General features: G+C 41.5%; 1 protein-coding gene across 1 annotated transcript; it reads right to left on the bottom strand.

Annotated features, from left to right (window-relative positions):
* Positions 1-399: 399 nt before the first annotated feature.
* LOC123427712 (GDSL esterase/lipase At1g09390-like) lies at positions 400-4,469 on the bottom strand. Its single transcript, XM_045111822.1, has 5 exons — positions 4,108-4,469; positions 1,650-1,835; positions 1,382-1,545; positions 983-1,259; positions 400-893 (listed from the first exon to the last, which is right to left on the bottom strand). The coding sequence occupies exons 1-5, from the start codon at positions 4,379-4,381 to the stop codon at positions 661-663; spliced, it is 1,134 nt and encodes a 377-aa protein (XP_044967757.1). The 5' UTR covers positions 4,382-4,469; the 3' UTR covers positions 400-660.
* Positions 4,470-21,637: the final 17,168 nt, after the last annotated feature.

The raw sequence follows: 21,637 nt of genomic DNA, 5'->3' as shown, positions 1-21,637 counted from the left end.
TCATGTGGCCTTATGGCCATGGATGAGCGGTGGATCCCGGCCCTTGCTGATGGAAGGGCTCCGTTTTTAAGTGCTTCTTCAAGTTTTGTTAGTGTTTGTCTTCTGTTCAGGAAGACAAGACGACGACGGCTCCCTAAAGTTGGAATAAAGTTCTTCCCGCCTAGCCTCCGTCCTGGTGACGCGCCTAACATCGTCGGAGGACGTGTGGAGGTGTGTCTGCGGCGGATCTCACGGATTCGATCAATGGTTATCTTTGGTGGATCTGCTTGGATCCGATCTTTGTTTGTCTTTGTTGATGTGTCTTCTGGTTGGATATTTTTAATCTAACCTTTTCTTCATCGACGGTGGTTGTTGTTTTGCTCCGGTGTGGGAGGGGCAATGTGAGAGTTTCCCGGAAAATAAAAAGAGACCATGCTAGGGCCTATAATGTCACTTATTAATACCTGTGAAAATGTGAAAGTAGCAGTAACATTTTTTGGAAGCGCAATTCAACGTCCATGTATACGTTCTTAATGCTAGCTAGGTCGATTCATCATTCATTGCCAATTGCCCTAGGCTATGCGTCTCAACTATTACAACGCTCGGAGTCCTTCAAACTCAAATCAGACCAAATCGGCGGCTCGTATATGTCTGATTCGATCTAATGGCACGTAGCATCCGTCATGTCTTGCAGAAGTAGCCGAAGGGCACACTGGGAGTCGAGAACTCCGCCGAGAGAATCTTTGCCGCGACGACGGCGTTCGCGGCGTTGGTGTAGTGCACTCCGTCCCAGCTGACGAACTTGGAGCCGTCCTCGCACACCCGGTAGCCGGCGCCGAGGCAGCTCACGCTGGCGTTGTAGTTGTAAGGCGGCCCGCCGTAGCCGCAGCACGCCATGAGAGGCTCCTCAAACCCTGAGACACCAGCGGCCCCGTAAAAAAGACAGAGGATGCATGCAGTTGTCTCCAGGTTGATGGATAGGATTGCTGAACGATCGACTCACCGTAGCCGCTGTGGTTGGCGATGAGGTCGTGCTTGATGGACAGGACGTCGGTGTACACGATGGTGGCGCCTTTGAGCTGCGACGTGAGCTTGTTGCAGACGGTGCAGAGCTGGTCGTTGAACTCGTAGGAAGCGTTGTTGAGCGTTCTGAGGCAGCCGCCGTCGTCTAGATCGCCCCCTTCGTCGTCGCCCCTGGGCTCGGCGAGCTTCTCGGGCAGGCAGCCCAGCGGGCCGGTGCCATGGACCCAGAAGTTCTTGGCTCCATTGTAGTACAGAGTCTGCATGCCATGAACAGACATGATTAGATGAAGTGTGGTTTTAGGCTTTACTAGGGTTTTAGCACCAGAGGCAAAAGAAGAAATTGAGCAATGGGATTTGGGAATTAATCAGTTTGCAGTACCACAATGGCATCCTGTATCTCAGATAGTATGGCCGGGATCCTCTGATGGATAACGTCGTCGTAGGCCAGCCTGCTAGAAAAGGCTCCGGAGAGGTCGTTCTGCCCTATGTCGACGAGGTACAGCGCGTTCCGGAAACCGTCGGCGTCCACCGGAGCCGTCTCGCCTGCAAAGCAACTAGCACTAGATCTGTCAGGCAGGCACACACACGACCCTTGAATTTTGTGCTGACTAGTGCTGAAGTAGTATGAATCAAGGAGACTCGAGGACCATGGCTGATGAGCTGGAGGGAGCGCTGCTTGAAGTGGATGAACTGCTGCACCTGGACGTGGAGAGCAAAGGGCCTGTCACGCGGCATGGTGCCCGAGCCGGCGATGGCGAAGTTGGCGCCGTTGCTGAAGTCGGAGCCCAGCGCCTCCATGTACGGGCTCAGGTAGCTCATGTTCAGGCTCTCACCTGCACGTTCGCCCACGCACGCAGTAATTAATTATCAAGGCACTGCCAAACAGCGTGCTACGAGAAGACCAGATTTTGCATGGTGGTGAATCAGTAAGAAGAAAACCACTGTTACCGTTGCAGACTACCTTGACAAAACTGGTAAGAAAACCTTATCATTTTGGTGTGACTCAGTGGCCGAGGCAGGATCGCTGAAATCCTAATGTTGAGGGAGGGGAGGGGGCCTATAGGATTTTTTTTCTTTAAACTACTGTTCACCTGGTTTCAACAACAAAATTCAACTTCTTGAGGAGGGCCTTGCCCTAGCTGGCCACCAACCCCCCACCCTCTTGTCCCCGTCTCCACCCATGGCGGCTCAACAACACACATACTCAGTCGGGAGCGACTGAGCGGCAGGAAGACATGAACCCTAGCCGCTAGCACTATTGAATTCATGCTTGAGCCAGTTGCTTTAAAAATCCGAACTGATGAAGAAAAGCGGGTAATATATTTCAACACTGCGCCTCACGTCTAGGCTTATTTAGTTCTTAGACATGGCATTGATGTAGCCCGCAGAATTTTTTATTTTAATACAATGTTGGTAGGGTCTTATTAAACTAAAGACCTCTTGTCTCTAATATCATATTGAATTTATGCATCAGTCAGTTACTCTAAAAGTCTAAACTGATAAAGAACGACAGACAATATATTTCAACAAACACGACAACAAATTGGGCAATCTAAAGGCAGATGACGGCGGCGACATGCCAGCTATCGTTGTACGCAGGTTCAACGGCAAGGCGCCGATGAAGTTTTGGGGGGCAGTTAAGCTAACAGCTACAATGCTACATGTGTCCACTTAACCTGAAGTTCTCTATGACCTACGTCATTGTTGGGCATTGTTTACCTCTAAGGTGTTGCTTTCGGAGAATCATTCTGCTCGTCCATGTGTTCTTGAGGACAACGGTGTTATTGTTGCCTGTTTGTTGCATTGGTTCGTGTCAGTCATCTTTGTGTTTATTCACCTTTTGCAAATCTCTTTGCTGGTGTGTATTTTTAATGTTTTGACTAGGTCTTGATATCGTGTTGTTCAAAGACCAGATGTTTTTGTATGTCTAGAAGTATTTTAGCAAAACCATTTTCGAGTGTGTCTAAGATACATGCATCTAGATGTGACATAATTATTGCACATCTAAATGATTAAATCAAGTATAAAAAAAATATCTACACGAATCTTCACGTAAGATCAATGATATAGGACTTAGATGTGCAATAATTATCTCATATCTAAAAGTGTTTAAGCAAAACCGTTTCCATATCTACTCCCTCTGTTCGGAAATAAATGTCATGGTTTTAATTCAAATTAGGGACCTGTTCGGATCCTCTTCGCTCCACAACCGCAGCTTCCGGAGCAGAGGGAGCGACGGCACAATCGCACGGAATTGCTCAAACTCGTGTGGAGCGGAGTTGTGATACTTGAAGAGGTTCCGGACGGGCACTAAGTCTATCTCTCAAGGTGCTACAGTGCCTAAACGAAAACAAACAAAAAAGACGCGCGATGACCAATGCTTTTTATACCATCACCTACACAAAACGAGTGCGTGCCCCCAAAGAACTGATCGAGCAGGAAATAGACTGGCGTGCCGTCCCGAAGGTGCACAGTTGCTTTCATGCTACCGCTCCAACACTCTGATGCGATCGCGGGGCAGCACTTGACCACCAACCAATTCACGCGAGTGCTTCTTACAGCATGCTCAACTTTTTAAGATAGAAGCACTAGCACCACCACCAACACCATGCCATATGATATGAGCCAGGATTTGGGTGGGAATCTGTCGTCGCGCACTTGTCGATTCCTTGGGATGGGCCGTGCATGCATGCGCGCTTGTCATATCAGAGATGCATAATTTCAGCCGCCGCCACTTAATAGTCTGTAGTTGCTACTGCGCACTAATCATGCTTTCTAGCCACCAATTTATCCGGAAACAAATCGAGAAGATCAACTGACAAGAACACGGAAGGTAGAGCATGACAGCACTACGGCTGCATGTTGTGGTTGTGGAGAAGAGGAAACCGCGAAAAGGACGGCATCTTACTGTCGCCCAACTGAGCAATGACAAAGTCTCATGAAAGTATACGCATAGTAAGATTTAGGATTACTATGGCCAGGCGCATCTGAGTAATTTTTTTTTTACTATGATTTTTGTGCGTCAGGTGGAGCAGTTACTACTTGAGCAGAGTGCACAGCCAACGTGGAGGCGGCGGCAACAATGGATTTGCGTGTGCAACTTACAGAGGTAGTCGATGACGAGGCGGCCGTCGCAGAGCCGTCCGGTGGAGCGGCGGAAATGGGCGCGGCCCTCCGGGAGCGGGAAATAGCTCCCGAGCGCCGCCGCGGCGCCGCCCGTGTCCGTGTTGGAGTCGCCGAACGCGAACACCACCGGCCGCCGCGTGCACCCCTCCTCCGCGGCGGCGGCCGGCAGCAGCACCGGCGGCGAGGCGAGCAATACAGCGACCGCGAGCACGGCCGAAGCCGCGGCGACAAGGGCTCTAGCGCTCGCTGCCATGCCTCCGCAGACGTCGCCAGCTCCAGCTGCTTGCGACGTGCAGTCGATGTCTATATACGTATGCCTATACGAAAGCGTGAGCACGAGAACGGTCCTGGGACGCGCACGTATTTATAGCCGTGGTGTTGGTGGGTGCAGGCGTGCAGCACTAGAACCAAAGCCAGAAGACTGCAAATTGCAGAGCCGGGCACGGGGTGCAACTCTTTGCGCAACATGCATGCATGCATGCACAAGCACAATGGAGTGCTCTTGTGGGCGCATCAACTGAGCAGCCGTTGATAGGAGCGCCCGTGGCCCAGACTCCTCAACTGCAACTTTTATTTTTCTGGACAGTACGCCTCAGCGTCAGCTGCAACTTTGACGTACATATGGGATAGAGCACGATACCATCGCCTGTAGAGATGTCCGGCCAGATATCATCGCCCTGTAAGGACATATATCTAACCGAAAATGTCCTATAACTTCTCTCAAATGCTCTTCCAGATCTTAACTCTTTAAAAATGAGAAGTTGAGGAAATGATCGGACCTAATCAAATTATTATGGGTGTGTTTGGTAGCATGTATGAACTATGGATCTAGCCTAATTGTTTTCCTCTCGTACATGCTGAGTATAGATATGCTGAATCCATGCATTTGCTGTTGTTTTGCAACGGTGTATGCGTTGAAACATGTTGAACTGAGACTTTGTATGGCAGCTTGCATGCGCTGAGACATGCTGAACTGATACTTTATTTGGCAGCCTGCATGTGTTTAGATATGCTGAACAATTTTGAATTCCGATAATTTGTGTTAATGGTGAACAAAATTGAATAAACTTGAACATAAATTTAACATATTTTAATTTTTTGAACTTTTATTGAAAATCTAAAAAAAATTGATATTCTAAACATTCTTTGAAAATTTAAATGAAATTTGAAACTCTGAACATTTTTTGAAATTTAAACATATTTTCAAATTTTAAACTAATTTTGAAATTGTGAATATTTTTAAAAATGTAAAAAAAATCCTTTTTTCTAAAAAGTTTAATCATTTTTTTCTTTTATTTCTAACTAAAATTTAATTTTCTTGAAAATTATAAAAATTTGGAAATTCTGAATATTTATTGGAAATCAAAATAAAGTTTGGAATTTTGTATATTTTTGAATTTTTAAAAAAATTTGAAATTCTGTTCTTTTTTGAAATTTTAAATATATTTTTTGAAAAAATAAGTACATTTTAAATTCTAAACATTTTAAAACATTTAAACAAACTTTGAAAATCTAAATATTTTTTGAAAATTTAACCCAAAAATGAAATTATGAAAATTTAAATATATTTGGACGTTGTCTTGTGGATGGAGACGAGGGTTGAAGTGAGCATGGGTGTCTCCATGCACCCTTTATGGGGTGCATGAGATGGACATGGTTGAGGGCCTTTTTTGCATTAGATGGGCGTAGCCTAGGTGAATCCATGCACCCTATCAAACAAACAAAAATGGATCGGATGGCAACTATTACCCTCATGTATCCTCCATACACCCTACCAAACACACCCTATATGTTTCCTGGTATTTTTTAGCATTCTTTCATCGTTTGTGAGATACCCCCTCCTCCATTCTAAATTATTTTTCTTAGATTGTTTTAAATACATATATATAGACACGTTTTAGTGTCAGGTACATCCATGTCTAGACAAATTTAAGACAAGTAATTTAGGACGAAGGTATTTCATTTTAAACAAATGCACGGTATTCTGTCAAACAATTACATTGTTTAAATGCATCATATGCAACAATTTAACTATGAACACACATATGGTTCACCCAATGGAATAAGTCAAATTAAAGCATGCATATACTTAATCCAAAAGCCATCAGATTGATCAAGTATATCCAAAAAAACACCACATAGCATGTCTCATGCCGTGGACCAAGTCCTACCGTGCAACACAAATGAGTAGTCGTGGTCCTAAAGTCGTGTTGCATGTATAACTCTTGGATGATAAGCACATACTATCTCATTTACAACCCATTAAATGTTGCAATTTTGACTTCATTAACACAACTAGACCATCAGTTGCATTGCTCTTGTATCACACCACACCGGTGAGTAGAGCCTTGACTCTTTAGTTGTTTATCTTGATTAACATATGTTGTTGGTGCACATATGTGAGCCTAGTTGTTTTTGGTTTTATGCTTGACTAATTAAACGATAGTTTTATTCTGCATTTGTTCAATCTTAAACCGTAATTATTTTAAAGGGCCTATTCAGCCCCCCCCCCCCTTAGGCCACATCCACATCCTTTCACAATCGATGATCGAAGAAATTCGGAGGCAGCTATCAGATAAGGCAAGTCAAACCTACAAAATCTTTTTTACTTTTAATAGTGATTACGACTCACACCACCACACACACTCACACAACGTTCACACCTTGGACGACTCACTATCAACGAAGACATCACCTCTCACTAAAAAAATATTTCACATTAATAAGAGGCCAAAATGTAAAATATGAGATTTGGTCACTAGTGTCTCGATACCACCTATCTATTAACCATCCAATCACTAGTTGGCTTCATGTAACGGAAGAAAATGAAGCAACACAGACTAGGAACTCATTGTATATAGGTGTGTCGTATAAAAAATGGTATCCTTTTATACAAGCAAGAAGATAGTGTAAAAAATTATAATGATGTGGGTTACCATCTTCACAAAGTGAAAAGAAGGAAATAATATAGAGGCATAAAATAAGAACATAAATAGTAATTGACGAACATTTTCTAAGAGGGGGTAGCAAACGAGCGTATTTTCCTCGCAACTTTAGTTACGGCGCGATATTATGTTGGAAATATGCCTTAGAGGAAACAATAAATTGGTTATTATCATATTTTCCTATTCATGATAAACATTTATTATCCATGCTAGAATTGTATTGACCGAAAACTTAGATACATGTGTGGATAAATAACAATACAGTGTCCCTAGTGAGCCTCTACTAGACTAGCTCGTTCATCAAACATGGTTAAGGTTTCCTAACCATAGACATGAGTTTTCATTTGATAACGGGACCACGTCATTAGGAGAATGATGTGACGAACAAGGCCCAACTGTACGCATAACATTTTATCGTATCACTTAGTTTCTTGCTACTGCTTCCTTGGTGTCAAGTATATGTTCGCGAGACCATGAGATCATGCAACTCCCTGACACCGGAGGAATGCCTTGTGCGCTATCAAACATCACTTCCTAGCTGGGTGATCATATAGGTGCTCTATGAGTATCTTCGAGGGTGTCTGTTGTGTTGGTGTGGATCGAGACTGAGATTTATCACTCCATACGACAGAGAGGTATCTATGTGCCCTCTCGGTAATACATCATCACAAGAAGCTTGCAAGCAATTTGACTAAGGGGTATGTCACAAGATCTTGTATTACGGAACAAGTAACGAGACTTGTCGGTACCGAGATTGAACTAGGTATGGAGATACCGATTATTGAATTCCGGGAAAGTAACATACCGATGGACAAAGGGAACTAAATACGGGATTGACTGGATCCTTGACATCGTGGTTTGACCAATAATGGTATTCGTGGAATATATAGGTACTAATATGGGCACCCAGGTTCCGCTATTGGTTATTGACCAGAGAGGTGTCTCGATCATGTCTACAAGATTCTCAAACCCGTAGCATTTGCACGCTTAATGTTTCATGACGCTATAGACTAGTATTGGAATATTTACGTTGGTAAAATAATTTTATTTGGAGTCCTGGATGAGATCTCCAACGTCACGAGGAGCTCCTGGATGGCCCGGAGGTAAAGATTTATATATGGGAAGTCATATTTTGGCTACCGGAAAATTTTCAAGTTTTGCCAATATTGTACCGGAAAGCTTCCGGAAGGTTTTAGAGGGTTCCAAAGGAGTCCGGAAGGGTCCCTACAGCCCCTAGCGTGTACATGGGCTGTAGGTGGGCACCCTGGCCTTATTGAGCCAGGGGCACATGACCCACAAGACCCATGCACCTAGAGGGAAGGGAAACTCTAAGGGGAAGGGCCCTCCACTTGGCTTGGAGGGCACTCCTCCTCCCTAGGGCCGCTGCCACCTCCTTGGAGGACAGGAAAAGGGGGGTTGCGCCCCTCCCCCTTGATACTATATATAGATTAGGGGTGGGGAGGGCGGTCTTGCACCAATTCCTTCTCCCTCCCTTGGGCAGCCCCTATTCCATCTTCCCAAGTTCTTCCTTGTTCGCGGTTCTGGAGGCGCTTGGCGAAGCCCTGCTCGCATTGCTTCGCCACCATCTATAACATGTTGTCGTGTTGGTTGAGATCCCATCTACTTCTCCGCCCTCACTTGCTAGATCAAAGAGACGGAGACGTCATTGAGCCGCACGTGTGCTGAACGCGGAGTTGCCGTCCGTTCGGCGATGGATCGTGATAGGATCATGAAGGGTACGATTACATCAACCACGTAATATAGGCCTACGCTTAACAGTCTACGAGGGTATGTAGACAAACTCTCCTCTCTTGTTGCTATGCATCTCCATAGATAGATATTGGGTGTTCGTAGGAATTTTTTTGTTTTCCATGCTTCGTTCCGCCGCAGTGGCATCATGAGCTAGGTCTATGTGTAGATGATATGCACGAGTAGAACACAAAGAAGTTGTGGGCATTGATGTTCAGATTGCTTACCTCCCATATCTTATTTTGATTCGACAGTATTGTGGGATGAAGCGGCTCACACCAACCTTACTTGTCCTCGCACAAGAGACCGGTTCCACCGAAAAATATGCAAGTTGTATTGCACAAAGGTGGCTAGCGAGTGTCTATCTCTCCCACTCTTGTTGAATTGGATTTGGCAAAGGCGGTCCTTGTAGAAGGTTAAAAGGCAACTTTATTATCACCATTTTGGCTTTGCATAGGTAAGAATGGTTTTTCTAGTTGCCCAAAGCAGCGTCTAACTTGTTTTTGCTGAGTATGTTATGATGTGATGTGGTCAAGGTGTGATTATATATATATGTGATGTATGAAATGATTATGTTTTGTAATAATTATCACGACTTGCATGTCAATGATAACGAGAACTGGCAGGAGCCATAGGGTTTTCTTTAATTTATTTTATGTGATTGTTTTCCTTTATTGCTATGCGTTAGCAATAGTTGTAGAAGCAATAGTTGGCGAGACAACCACGCGACAACACGATGATGGAGATCATGGTGTCATGCCGGTGACGATGGAGATCATGCTAGTGCTTTGGAGATGGAAATCAAAAGCACAAGATGATGATGGCCATATCATGTCACTTATTTATTCGCATGTGATGTTTATCTTTTATGCATCTTATTTTTTGGATGACTGTAGCATTATAAGATGGTCCCTTCACTTAATTTAAAGAACAAATGTGTTTTTCCTAAGTATGCGTCGTTGTGAAAGTTCTTCATTTTGAAGCACCACATGATGATCGGGGTGATAGACTCTTCGTTCACATACAACGGTGCACTCCAGATTTGCACATGCAGAATACTTGGGTTGAACTTGATGAGCCTAGCATGTACAGACATGGCCTCAGAAGAGAGGATACCGAAAGGTCAAACATGAGTCATATAGAAGGTATGATCAACATGGAGATGATCGCCATTGAAACAACCTCATCTCAGGTGATGATTGGACTTGGGTTGGTGAATTTGGATCATGTAACACTTAGAAAACCCAAGGGATGTTGATTGAAGTGGAAGTTCATTAGTAATTTTATTAACTAAACTTATTATCATGAAATTAGTAAAAATGCCTTTGCAAATTAGGTTGTAGCAATGTCTCGTGTTGTAGCTCCCCTGTATTTTGATACGTTCCTATAGAAAACTAAGTTGAAAGATGATGGTAGGAATTATGCGGACTGGATCCGTGATTTGAGGATTGTTCTCATTGCTGCACACAAGGCTTATGTCCTTGATGGACCGATGATACGTCCCAAACGTATCTATAATTTCTGCTTGTTCCATGACCTTTTGGATGACATTGTTATATGTTTTGCTACACTTTTATATCATTTTACACATATTTGGACTAACCTACTAACTTAGTGCACCCAGTGTCAGTTTCTGTCTGCTGATGTCTATTTTGCAGGGGCTTTTACCCAATTTTCTGAAGCCTGGAAAATTCCGGGAAAAATATATAAAAAATCAGCGAAACAGAAGCTTCCGGATCACCGAAGATGGGCCAGAAGGGGCCAGGGGCTGCCGAGGCGACCTGCTGGCGCGGCCTATGGCCGCGCCAGGAGGCCGCCTGGGTGGCCCCCACCTCCTCCAGTGCCCTCCTTTGGCCTATATTTAGAGTCCCAAGAGGAAACACTTACACAACTTCCAGAATCGCGAATTTCTCCATCGTTTCGCCGCCGCAGCGCTTCCGAGATCGGGAGCGTGAGGAGACCTCTTCCCGGCACCGTGTCGAAGGGAGGATTGACCTCCGGGAGCTTTTCCACCGCCATGGATGCTTCTCGGATGTGTCGTGAGTAGTCCTCCTTGGACCATGGGTCCATGACCAGTAGCCATGTGATGCATTCTGTCCAGTCTTGTGCTTCAATGGTTAGTCCTTGTGAGCTGCCCTACATGATCAAGGCATCTATGTAATTCTCTTGCGATTGCTATGCTCGGTTTGTTGGGATCCGATGGATTATGAGATTATGTTCAGATTGTTATGAGTTATATATTTGATTATCCTTTTATATTATGTTCCTTAGTGATTCATGCATGTTCTCCGTTGCTATTTATTGCTTTGGCCGAGTAATAGATTGTAACTCGAAGAGGGAGCGTTGTGCATGATTGTGGGTTCATGCCCCTCGATGTCTAGCTTGAGTGACATGAAGATGAGACTAGGGGATGTGTTGTTGCCACCAGGGAGAAAACAACGGTGCTTGTGACCACGGTTGCAAGGATTGTTTACCTTACACATAGTTCATTAATGCAGTTGTCCGTTGCTTTGAGTTTACACTTTGGGTGGGGCTCGCAACTTAATACCGGAGAGATGTTCTGGATAGATATATCAAGGTGGATGATTAGTAAGTAGATGTTGATGAATAAACGGTCTACTTGTCTTGGCGTACTGCCCATTACTATTGAACCTCTAACTATTAACTAGCATAATTAGCATTGCGGTGCGTTCATAATTCTATCAATTGCCCAACTATGATTTGTTTACCCAAGCATAGTTGTTTATCGTATTTTGGGAGAGAGACATCACTAGTGAACATCATATGAATCTGGTCCATATCACCATCATTGTTTACACCTCCATCATTTGCCGCTTTCATTTACTTTTTCGTTGCAATCACTATCACCTTTCCCGCTTGTGTTTTGATCCTTTGCAAACTACAAGGACGGAGAGATTGACAACCTCTCTGTACTCATTGAGAGCAAAGTTATTTGTTGTGTGCGTAGGTTCACGTCTTCTGCTGACCAGGACAGGAGACACCTACTTTTTGATCCTAGGAGTCCTACTGGTTCGATAAACCTTAGAGTTCCCGTGTGAGGGAAAACTTGCTGTTGACTACATCTCAACCTTCCACTTGGGGTAACCAACGGGGTGCGAGAAGTATATACATCATCTCGTCATCAACCGCTTAGTGTGCTACCTCCTCAAACATCGTGTGTGGATGTTGTGAATGTCTGGGAGACACGGTCTCATGACTACTTGATAGTTCCGTGTGTCGTGCTTTAAAACTTAGAATCGAGGCTCCAAAGATGTTTTGAACGCCCACTAGTGGAGAAATGGCTAGCCACAACTCTTGTTCGTGGCGCGCTGATACGTCTAAAACGTATCGATAATTTATGAAGTATTCATGCCATGTTTGCCTATGTTTACAATAATTTTATATGATTTATTTAGAACTAACCTGGACTCGCACTGTTTTTGTCCAAAAAATGAAACTTCTCGAAATCACCCGAAACTTTTTTTTATTTTTTTCTAGAGAAAATAAGCAATATTAGAGTGAAGAACCACCGGAGGGGAGCCACCTGTGGGCCACAAGACAAAAGGGCGCCCCCCAGGCCTTGCCCTGATGGCTTGTATGGCCCACGTGGCTCCGTTTGGCGTGATTCCAATGCTAAAAAATCCTATATATACTAGAAACCCCAGAAATAAAGATAGAACTTCCACTCCACCGTCGAAACTCTTTGTATCAACGAAAAACCCATGTGGAACCATTCCAGTACCCGTCGGAGAGGGGAAATCATCTCCAGGGCCATCTTCATCATCCTGGCGGAGGCCATGACGAGGAGGGAGTAGTTCACCCTCGGGGCAGAGGGCATGCACCAGTAGCTATGTGTTCAATCTCTCTCTCTCTCTCTCTCTCGTGTTCTTGAGATGACACGATCTTGATGTATCACGGGCCTTGTTAATCTATTTGGATCATATGATGTTATTCCATTGCTACCTTGCTGTGATGAATTGAATCTTTCCCTTTAAGACCTTGTTCTGTTGGATTGAATATTTTGGTTTGAGAACACTTGATGTATGTCTTGCATGCAGATACCCATAGTGACATTGGTGTATTCAAATGATTCACTTGATATATGTTGTGGCATCAACTTGGAAATTTTGGTGACCTTGGGGATCTATGCATAGGGGTTGATTGCACATTCTCATACTATGTTCTCCGATAGAAATCTTGGGGTACTCCTTGAAGTTCTTTGTGTTGGATTGAATATGATAGATCTAAAATTATTTGATGCATGTCACTTAATTTACCCATGAATACTTGAGGTGACATTTATCTAGGTGACATTAGTGTTGTTTGCTATGTATCATGGGTCTTATTATAGTACAAACTCGAGGGTTGTTTCTGACACTTATAGGAATAGCTCAAAAGATTGACCAGAACGAGTAACTTTGAGGTGGTTCTACTACCTACGCCAATTTCAACGCATTATTATCTGCTAGATAGAAACTTTGGAGTGATTCTTTGTTGTGCGTTGAGGTATGATCGTATCATTCTATTATGTTAGCACTGTTGAGAGATTGCACTAGTGAAAGTATGAACCCTAGGCCTTATTACCAAGCATTTATACAACATTTTGCTCGTTGTTTTCCACTTTCTACCTTGTTGTTTTTATATTTTAAGATTACAATAACCTATATATACTATCCATGCTACACTTGCATCACCATCTCTTCGCGAACTAGTGCACCTATACAATTTTCCATTGTATTGGTTGTGTTGGGGACAAAAGAGATTTCATGTATTTGATTATAGGGTTGTTTGAGAGAGACCACCTTCATCCTAAGCCTTCCACAGATTGATAAACCTTAGGCCATCCACTTGAGGGAAATTTGTTGTTGTCCTACAAAATTCTGCACTTGAAGGCCCAACAACGTATACAAGAATAAAGTTGCATAGTAGACATCAAGCTATTTTTTGGTGTCGTTGCCAGGGAGGTGAGTGCTTGAAGGTATATCTTTATATATTGCAATTAAATCATTTAGTTTCTTGCTTTTCACTAGTTTGGTTTTATAAAATAAAACTACAAAAATGGAATTTAGGTTGCCTCATTTGCTTCGTCCCTATAATGTCTTTCGTGAAAATGATGGTTTGGAAAATTATGCTCAATTGCTAGAGGAAGAATTTATGAAAATGTTCAATGTGAAATCCTTGAATGATGAACATGATATCAATATTGTTGTTATGAATTCACTGAATATCCATGATGCTAATGATACGCAAAGCCACAAGCTTGGGGATGCTATGTTTGATGAAGATGTTATTTTTAGTCCCCCAAGTTTGATGAGCAAATTTATTATGATGAAACCATGCCTACTATATATGATGATTATTGTGATGACATTTATGCTATAAATAATAAGGATAACTATGAAACTTATCATCATGATTTTCATTTTTACATGGATTATATCAGTCAAGTATCTCATGATAGTTATTTTGTGGAGTTTGCTCCCAATACTACGAATTATAATATTTTTGCTTGTGTGGGTAGTAATAAAAATTATATGATTGTGCATAATGAAAAGAATGCTTTATGTGATAGTTATATTGTTTAATTCCTTCATGATGCTATTGAAAAATATTATGAGGGAGTAACATATGCTTGTAGGAATTGCAATAATATCAAGTTTTCGCCCTATGTGTTCAAAGTGTTGAAGTCATACTTGTTTTGCCTTCCTATGCAAGTTGATTATTGCTACGATAAATTGTTTTCTTGCAAAATCCTATGCATAGGGAGTGGTTTATACTTAAATGTTCTTGTCATGTGATTCATGATGCTCTCTTGCATGCCTCAGTTACTACTTTTTATACGAGCATCATTGCAATCATCATGCCTAGCTAAAAGGCATTAAAGAAAAGCGCTAGTTGGGAGATAACCCAACACTTTTACTTGATGTTATTATGTGTTCACATGATTAAGCTCATGTGGTAATCATGGTTCATAGCTTTTCTTTCAATAAAGTGCCAAGTAAAACCTTTGGGATAGTGTGGATACTTGTTTGTTTGATTCTATGCAAAAACAGAAACTTTTAGGTCCAATATATGAATTATGTGATTTTACTCAAGAGTCCAAAATTCTGAAATTTTAAATTTCCATGCAAATTATCTGCGTTTTCCTAATGTTTGAGAATTCTTAGAGTCGGGGAAGTATGGCGTCCATTCAGATCTTCACAGACTATTCTGTTTTTAACAGATTCTATTTTGCATGTATAGTTTGCTTATTTTAATGTTTCCATAGGTTATATTTTGTGATTTAAATTATGGAATGATAGAATACAGTAGGTATTATGTGAGAACAATTATTAATCTTGTATTGACAGTACCTAAGTGAATGATCTATCTTTATTACACTAACCCATCTTGTGAAGTTCCGTTGAATTTTGCATGATTGGAGTTTTCAAGTTTTGGGTGAGATACCGATATGAGGTTAATAAGGAGGAGCAATAACCTAAGCTTGGGTGTGTCCAAGGCACCCCCAAGGTAATAATCCAAGGATTATTCAAGCGTCTAAGCTTGGTGATGCCATGGAAGGCATCCCCTCTTTCGTCTCCAACATTATCTGTATATCTTACTTGCAGCTATATTTTATTCATCACATAATATGTGTTTTTCTTGGAGTGTCATTTTATTTTTATTTTTCTCTGTTATATGTTATTTATAATCTAGTTTTTCAACAAAAAATTCCAAGAATGCCCTTTAGAATGCTTGAATTGCATGTGTGATGTGTGTTGTACAAAAACACAAACTTTTGTTGTAGTATTTGAATTATCAGATTTTAGTGGAACATAGAAAGTTTCTGAAACTTCTACACAATACTTTCATATAAATTTTGTATGACGTCCTAAATTTTCATAATTTTTGTAGTTACATAAGTACATGGTTTTAATAGATTCCTAGAGGTTGTTCTGTTTGGACAGATTGGTGTCCTAGTTTTGTTATCTACTTATCCTAGAGTTTCCATGGATTATATTGGTAGATATAAATTGTGGAAATGATAGTATATAGTACCTAATGTTTGAAAATTATTATTCAACTTGTCCTCTAAGTACATGAAGTGTTGATTTACTTTTATGTGTACTAACCTATATCACGAGTTCCTTTCAAGTTTTGTGTGAATAAAGTTTTTGAGACTTAGGTGAAACCGGGATATGAGATGACTGAATGGGATATAAAATATCAATCTTGGGGATGTCCAAGGCCCCACAATTAAATATTACAAGAAGTCTCAAGCATCCTAGCTTGGGGATGCTACGCATCCCACCTCTCTTCATCAAAAACTATCGGTTAGCCTATGTTGATCCTAAGCTCTTGTTTGTACACATGATATGTGCTATTCTTGGAGTGCATTTATATTTAGTTTTATGTTTGAATAAATACTAAGATATGAAAATATTTATTGAGATAGAGTCCTCATATAGCTACTTAATTGTTTGACTACTCATTGATCTTCACTTATATCTTTTGAGACTAGTTTGATTGTTTGCTCTTGTGCTTCACTTGTATCCTAAGAGTAAATTATGAATGAATGAAATATCATAAATATGAAATTATAAATGTGCTTTATGTCTTGTATTAGTTTCACATTTGGTTTATAAAGTAAAATCTATTGAAGTTTGATAATCACTGTATTGGTCATATGAGCAATTCATGAATGATTAGTATAAGAAAGAAAATTTTCACATACAAATATATTATCTTGGACATGTTTTACGATTGTGAATACCCATGAATTATTTCCAAACTTGATCAAATAGTTGAATTTGGAAAAGGAAGACAACATAATGGTTATGTTCGGGTATATTTGCATAGAAGTTATATTGTTTTGGATCCTCCAACATGTGGTGCTTGTTTAGAACCTTTTGCTAGCCAAAACTTCGTACTAAGTAGAGATACTACATGTGCATCCAAATCCTTGGACCAAGTTTCTTCCATGGGAGTCCACCATACCGACCTATATATGGTATTTAACTGACATTCCAAGTAAATTTGCATGTGCCACCTCTAAACATTCAAATAATCATCTGTTTTGTGTGCTCGTACCGCTCATGGAGCGACGGGGAGGTCATTATCTTCCATGCTAAGAGAGTTATTCTTGAGATGAGTGTTTATTCACTTGTCATTGCATGAGAGAGGCCGGTAAAAAGGATGCCCAGTCCTGCATAATACAAAAATAAATAAACAAGAACTCCCCCTAGAAAGTTGATTGTTTGGAGGGCATCCCTCGATACGGCTAGCCATAGAATGTGACCGAATGGTTGAGGGGGAGTAAAATTTCAGTTCTGTTGGGGAACCGCCGATAATGTGATTAGCATGGAAGATATTGAAAACTCTGTTGTGACATTCACATGAAATGCACACCACCCAAACTTACATATTCATATCTATTTGAAAAATGAGTGCTTGCACCTCTACAAATCCCTACTTCCCTCTATGAAGGGACAATTTGTTTACTTTCATGTTACTTACTTTTCATGTTGAGTCAACCTCTTATGCCAACCTCGGTATATTAGTTGGCAAGCACCATGTGATGGGAAAAGATCCAGGCATATATATCCACTCAAATATATTTGATCATGGTTCATTATTGTTGACAATTATCTTTATGTAAATATATATGTTGGGTGGTGAAACATTAAGACCCTATATCTGTCTGTGTTCGATGGATGTTATTGGTTCTAAAAATATGCTTTGAGTAGTAGCAATCGTAGAAGACTATATGATAATTGAGTATGTGGAGCTCTTACTTAGACAAGATGATGCATTGAAATTGTTTGCTGGCTAAGAACATATGATGTTGAGTTTCAAGAGAATGCATTGTTTGAACCATGACATGTGAATTGATTGTTACTCTACCATGATGAGTTTTATGAGAAAAAAAGTTGCTGTTATGATGCTAGAAAAGTGAATGAAATTATCATTGATCAAACTTATATACTATGCTAGCATTCACACTTCATAAAATATTTCTTTTATCATTTACCTATTCGATAAGGAGCAGGAATTAAGCTTGGGGATGCTGATACGTATCCGACGTATCGATAGTTTATGAAGTATTCATGCCATGTTTGCCTATGTTTGCAATATTTTTATATGGTTTTGATGCACTTTATATGATTTATTTAGAACTAACCCGGACTCACGTTGTTTTCAGCAGAATTACCATGGTCTTGTTTTTGTGGAGAAAATGGAAGTTCTCGGAATCGCCCGAAACTTTTTTATATTTTTTATGGAGGAAATAAGCAATATTGGAGCGAAGAACCACTGGAGGGGGGCACCTGTGGGACACAAGCCAATAGGGCGCATCCCCCCCCCCCCACTTAGGTCGCGCCCTGATGGCTTGTGGGGCCCACGTGGCTTCGTTTGGTGTGATTCCAATGCTGAAAATCATATATATACCATAAACCCCAGAAATAAAGAGAGAACTTCGGCTCCTCCGTCGCAACTCTCTGTATCAATGAAAAACCCATCTGGAGCCTTTCCAGTACCCTGCCGGAGAGGGGAAATCATCTCCAAAGGGCATCTTCATCATCCCGACGGATGTCGTGACGAGGAAGGAGTAGTTCACCCTCGGGGCTGAGGGTATGTACCAATAGTATATGTTCAATCTCGCTCTCTCAGGTTGTTCAGATGACACAATCTTGATGTATCACGGGCCTTGTTAATCTAGTTGGATCATATGATGTTATTCTCTTGCTACATTGTTGTGATGAATTGAATCTTTCCCTTTAAGATCTCATTAGTTGGATTGGATATTTTGGTTTGATAACACTTGATGTATGTCTTGCATGCAGATACCCGTAGTAACATTGGGTATTCAAGTGATTCACTTGATATATGTTATGGCATCAACTTGCGGATTCCGATGACCTTGGAGATCTACGCATAGGGGTTGATTGCACGTTTCCATACTATGTTCTCCGATAGAAATCTTGGGGAGCTCCTTGAAGTTCTTTCTGAAGGATTGAATATGATAGATCTGATTTTTTTTATGCATTTCGCATAATTTACCCAGGGATATTTGAGGTGACTTTGGAGTATCTAGGTGACATTAGGGTTGATTGATATGTATCATGGGTGTTATTCTAGTAATAAGAACTCTAGGGTTGTTTGTGACACTTATAGGAATAGCTCAAAAGATTGATCAGAAAGAATAACTTTGAGGTGGTTCTACTACCTACACCAATTTCATCTTATTGTTCTCTGCTAGATAGGAACTTTGGAGTGATTCTTTGTTGCACGTTGAGGGATGATCATATGATTCTGTTATGTTAGCGTTGTTGAGAGATTGCACTAGTGAAAGTATGAACCCTAGGCCTTATTACCAAGCATTTATACAATGTTTTGCTCGCTGTTTTGTACTTGGTACATTGTTGTTTCTATATTTTCATATTACAAAAACCCATATCTACTATACATACTACACTTGGATCACCATCTCTTCATCGAACTAGTGCACATGTACAATGTTTCATTGTATTGGTTGTGTTGGGGACACAAGAGATTTCTTCTGTTTGATTGTAGGGTTGTTTGAGAGTGACCATCTTCATCCTACGCCTACCATATATTGATAAACCTTAGGTCATCCACTTGAGGGAAATTTGTTGCTCTCCTACAAAACTTTGCAGTTGGAGGCCCAACAACGTCTACAAGAATAAAGTTGCATAGTAGACATCACGCCCCATTTCTCAACAACACCGCCACTAATATTTTCAAATAGTGCTCGCGTTGCACATTAGCCACGGCGTTGCACATTAGGCCCATTAGGCCCACGCCAGCACTAATATATCTAATCTCCGTTGCACGCCCTACTCTTCACACTCTCGAGGCACAACCCCCTCGTCCTCCTCTGGATCCTCGCCGCTGCCCTGACCGAAACGTCGCCCCACCCGCGCGCCCCGCTCGATGCCGCCCGTCGCCGCCCTGCCCAACGCCGCGCACGATGCCACCTAACGCTGCCCCGCCTGACACCTCCCGTTGCCACCCCGTCCGACGCCTCCCGCCGCCGCCCGGCCCAACGCCTCACGCCATCTATGGCCGTGCGGAGACCCTCATCATCGTCGAGCACCTTCGCGTCCCCTTGACTGGTAACTCCGCTTCTTTTTGTTGTACAAACTTAGGTCATGTTTGATAGCAAATTATTTTCTAAGTACTTTAGGAATACTGCAGTTTTAAACTGAGTAGCCAAGAAATGTGATTTGACTCAACGAAACATACCAAAGTTATGTTGGTTCCTGGTTCACTACACAATTAAAAATCAGCATGGCAAGCTATACGAAGAAGTAGCGACTCCGTTCTTTTTCGTTGTAGAAACTTAGTTCTTTTTTCTTGTAGAAAATTAGTTCTTTTTTCTTGAAACTTAGTTCTTTTTCTTGAAACTTAGTTCTTTTTTGTTGTAGAAAAACTTAGTTCTTTTTTGTTGTAGAAACTTAGTTCTTTTTTGTTGTAGTAACTTAGTTCTTTTTTGTTGTAGAAACTTAGTTTTTGTTGTTGTAGAAACTTAGATATTTTTTTGTAGAAACTTAGTTCTTTTTTGTTGTACAAACTTAGTTCTTTTTTGTTGCAGAAACTTAGTTCTTTTTTGTTGTAGAAACTTAGTTCTCTTTTGTTGTAGAAACTTAGTTCTTGTTTGTATAAAATTAGTTCTTTTTTTTTGTAGAAACTTAGTTCTTTTTTGTTGTAGAAACTAAGTTCTTTTTTGTTGTAGAAACTTAGTTCTTTTTTGTTGTAGAAAATTAGTTCTTTTGTAGCTTTTATTACAAGTTTTAATTTTTATGTGTACATAATTCGAAACAGCACATATGGACAATTCAGCAAGCAACAAGGAATCGGTGGGCGATGTGGAGAAGTGGAATCAATGCACATTAGAGGGGTTAGAGTGGAGCATCAAGAAACTCAAAGAATCCAATGCCGTGGTGAAGAAGGAAACAGATAGTTTGCTCACACAGAGTGCTAATGCCTTCACTAAGTCAAATAAACTTAGGAAACTGAGGGATCGGTTGACGGATGTGATAGCCTAGCTTATTAGGGATGATAGACTACTCATATCAATAAGGAATTCCTTCTTTTCTGGGAGCCCATTCGAACAGAACTCCCAGGTTAAGCATGCTTGGCTTGGAGTAGTTCTAGGATGGGTGACTGTCGTGGTTTTGTCACGGCAGATGTCCTCGTGAAAGGACTTAGTATTGGAGCCATCGCACTTTGGTGGCGACTCAAAGGGGTTGAATGGGAGTGAGGCGGCGATTTACCCAGGTTCGGCCCCTCGTGAGGAGGTAAAAGCCTACGTCCTGCTTTGTGTTGTATTGATGGAGTTTCGATTACAAGGAGGGCGTAACTCGCCAGACCTAGTACTCGATGATTTTTAACCATTTTTGGACGAATACCACTGATGCCTTGAAACACCGCTCCCTTAAGTAGCCAAAGTTTCATAAGTCGCCCTGGCAACCTGACTCGGGCCTTCGTTGGCGGGTCAAAAAATTTCCTCAGCCAGCGGGCAAATTATTTGGCGAGTCAAATGAAATTGTTTCACCTCTTTCAGTAGATGTTTTGGCGTGTCAATTCACCCGTAATTTTATCCCTTTGTAGCATGGGCGCCGTTTTCAAAAGTGACTGGCTCCCCACCAAGGTTAATGATGCCATACTAGAGGATTATGTGAAAACGGGAAATTTGGACCCTCGGGATGTTATCGGTTGGCGCACCGGGTTAGGAGAAGAAATCCCCAATCCCAAAGAAGGGGAAATAGTTGTTTTCGTTGAACACCTTGAGCGGGGTTTTAAGCCGCCTGGAT

Source organism: Hordeum vulgare, chromosome 2H (assembly GCF_904849725.1).
Source record: "Hordeum vulgare subsp. vulgare chromosome 2H, MorexV3_pseudomolecules_assembly, whole genome shotgun sequence".
NCBI classification, from domain to species: domain Eukaryota; kingdom Viridiplantae; phylum Streptophyta; class Magnoliopsida; order Poales; family Poaceae; genus Hordeum; species Hordeum vulgare.
This window is presented reverse-complemented; position numbering and strand designations above follow the sequence as displayed.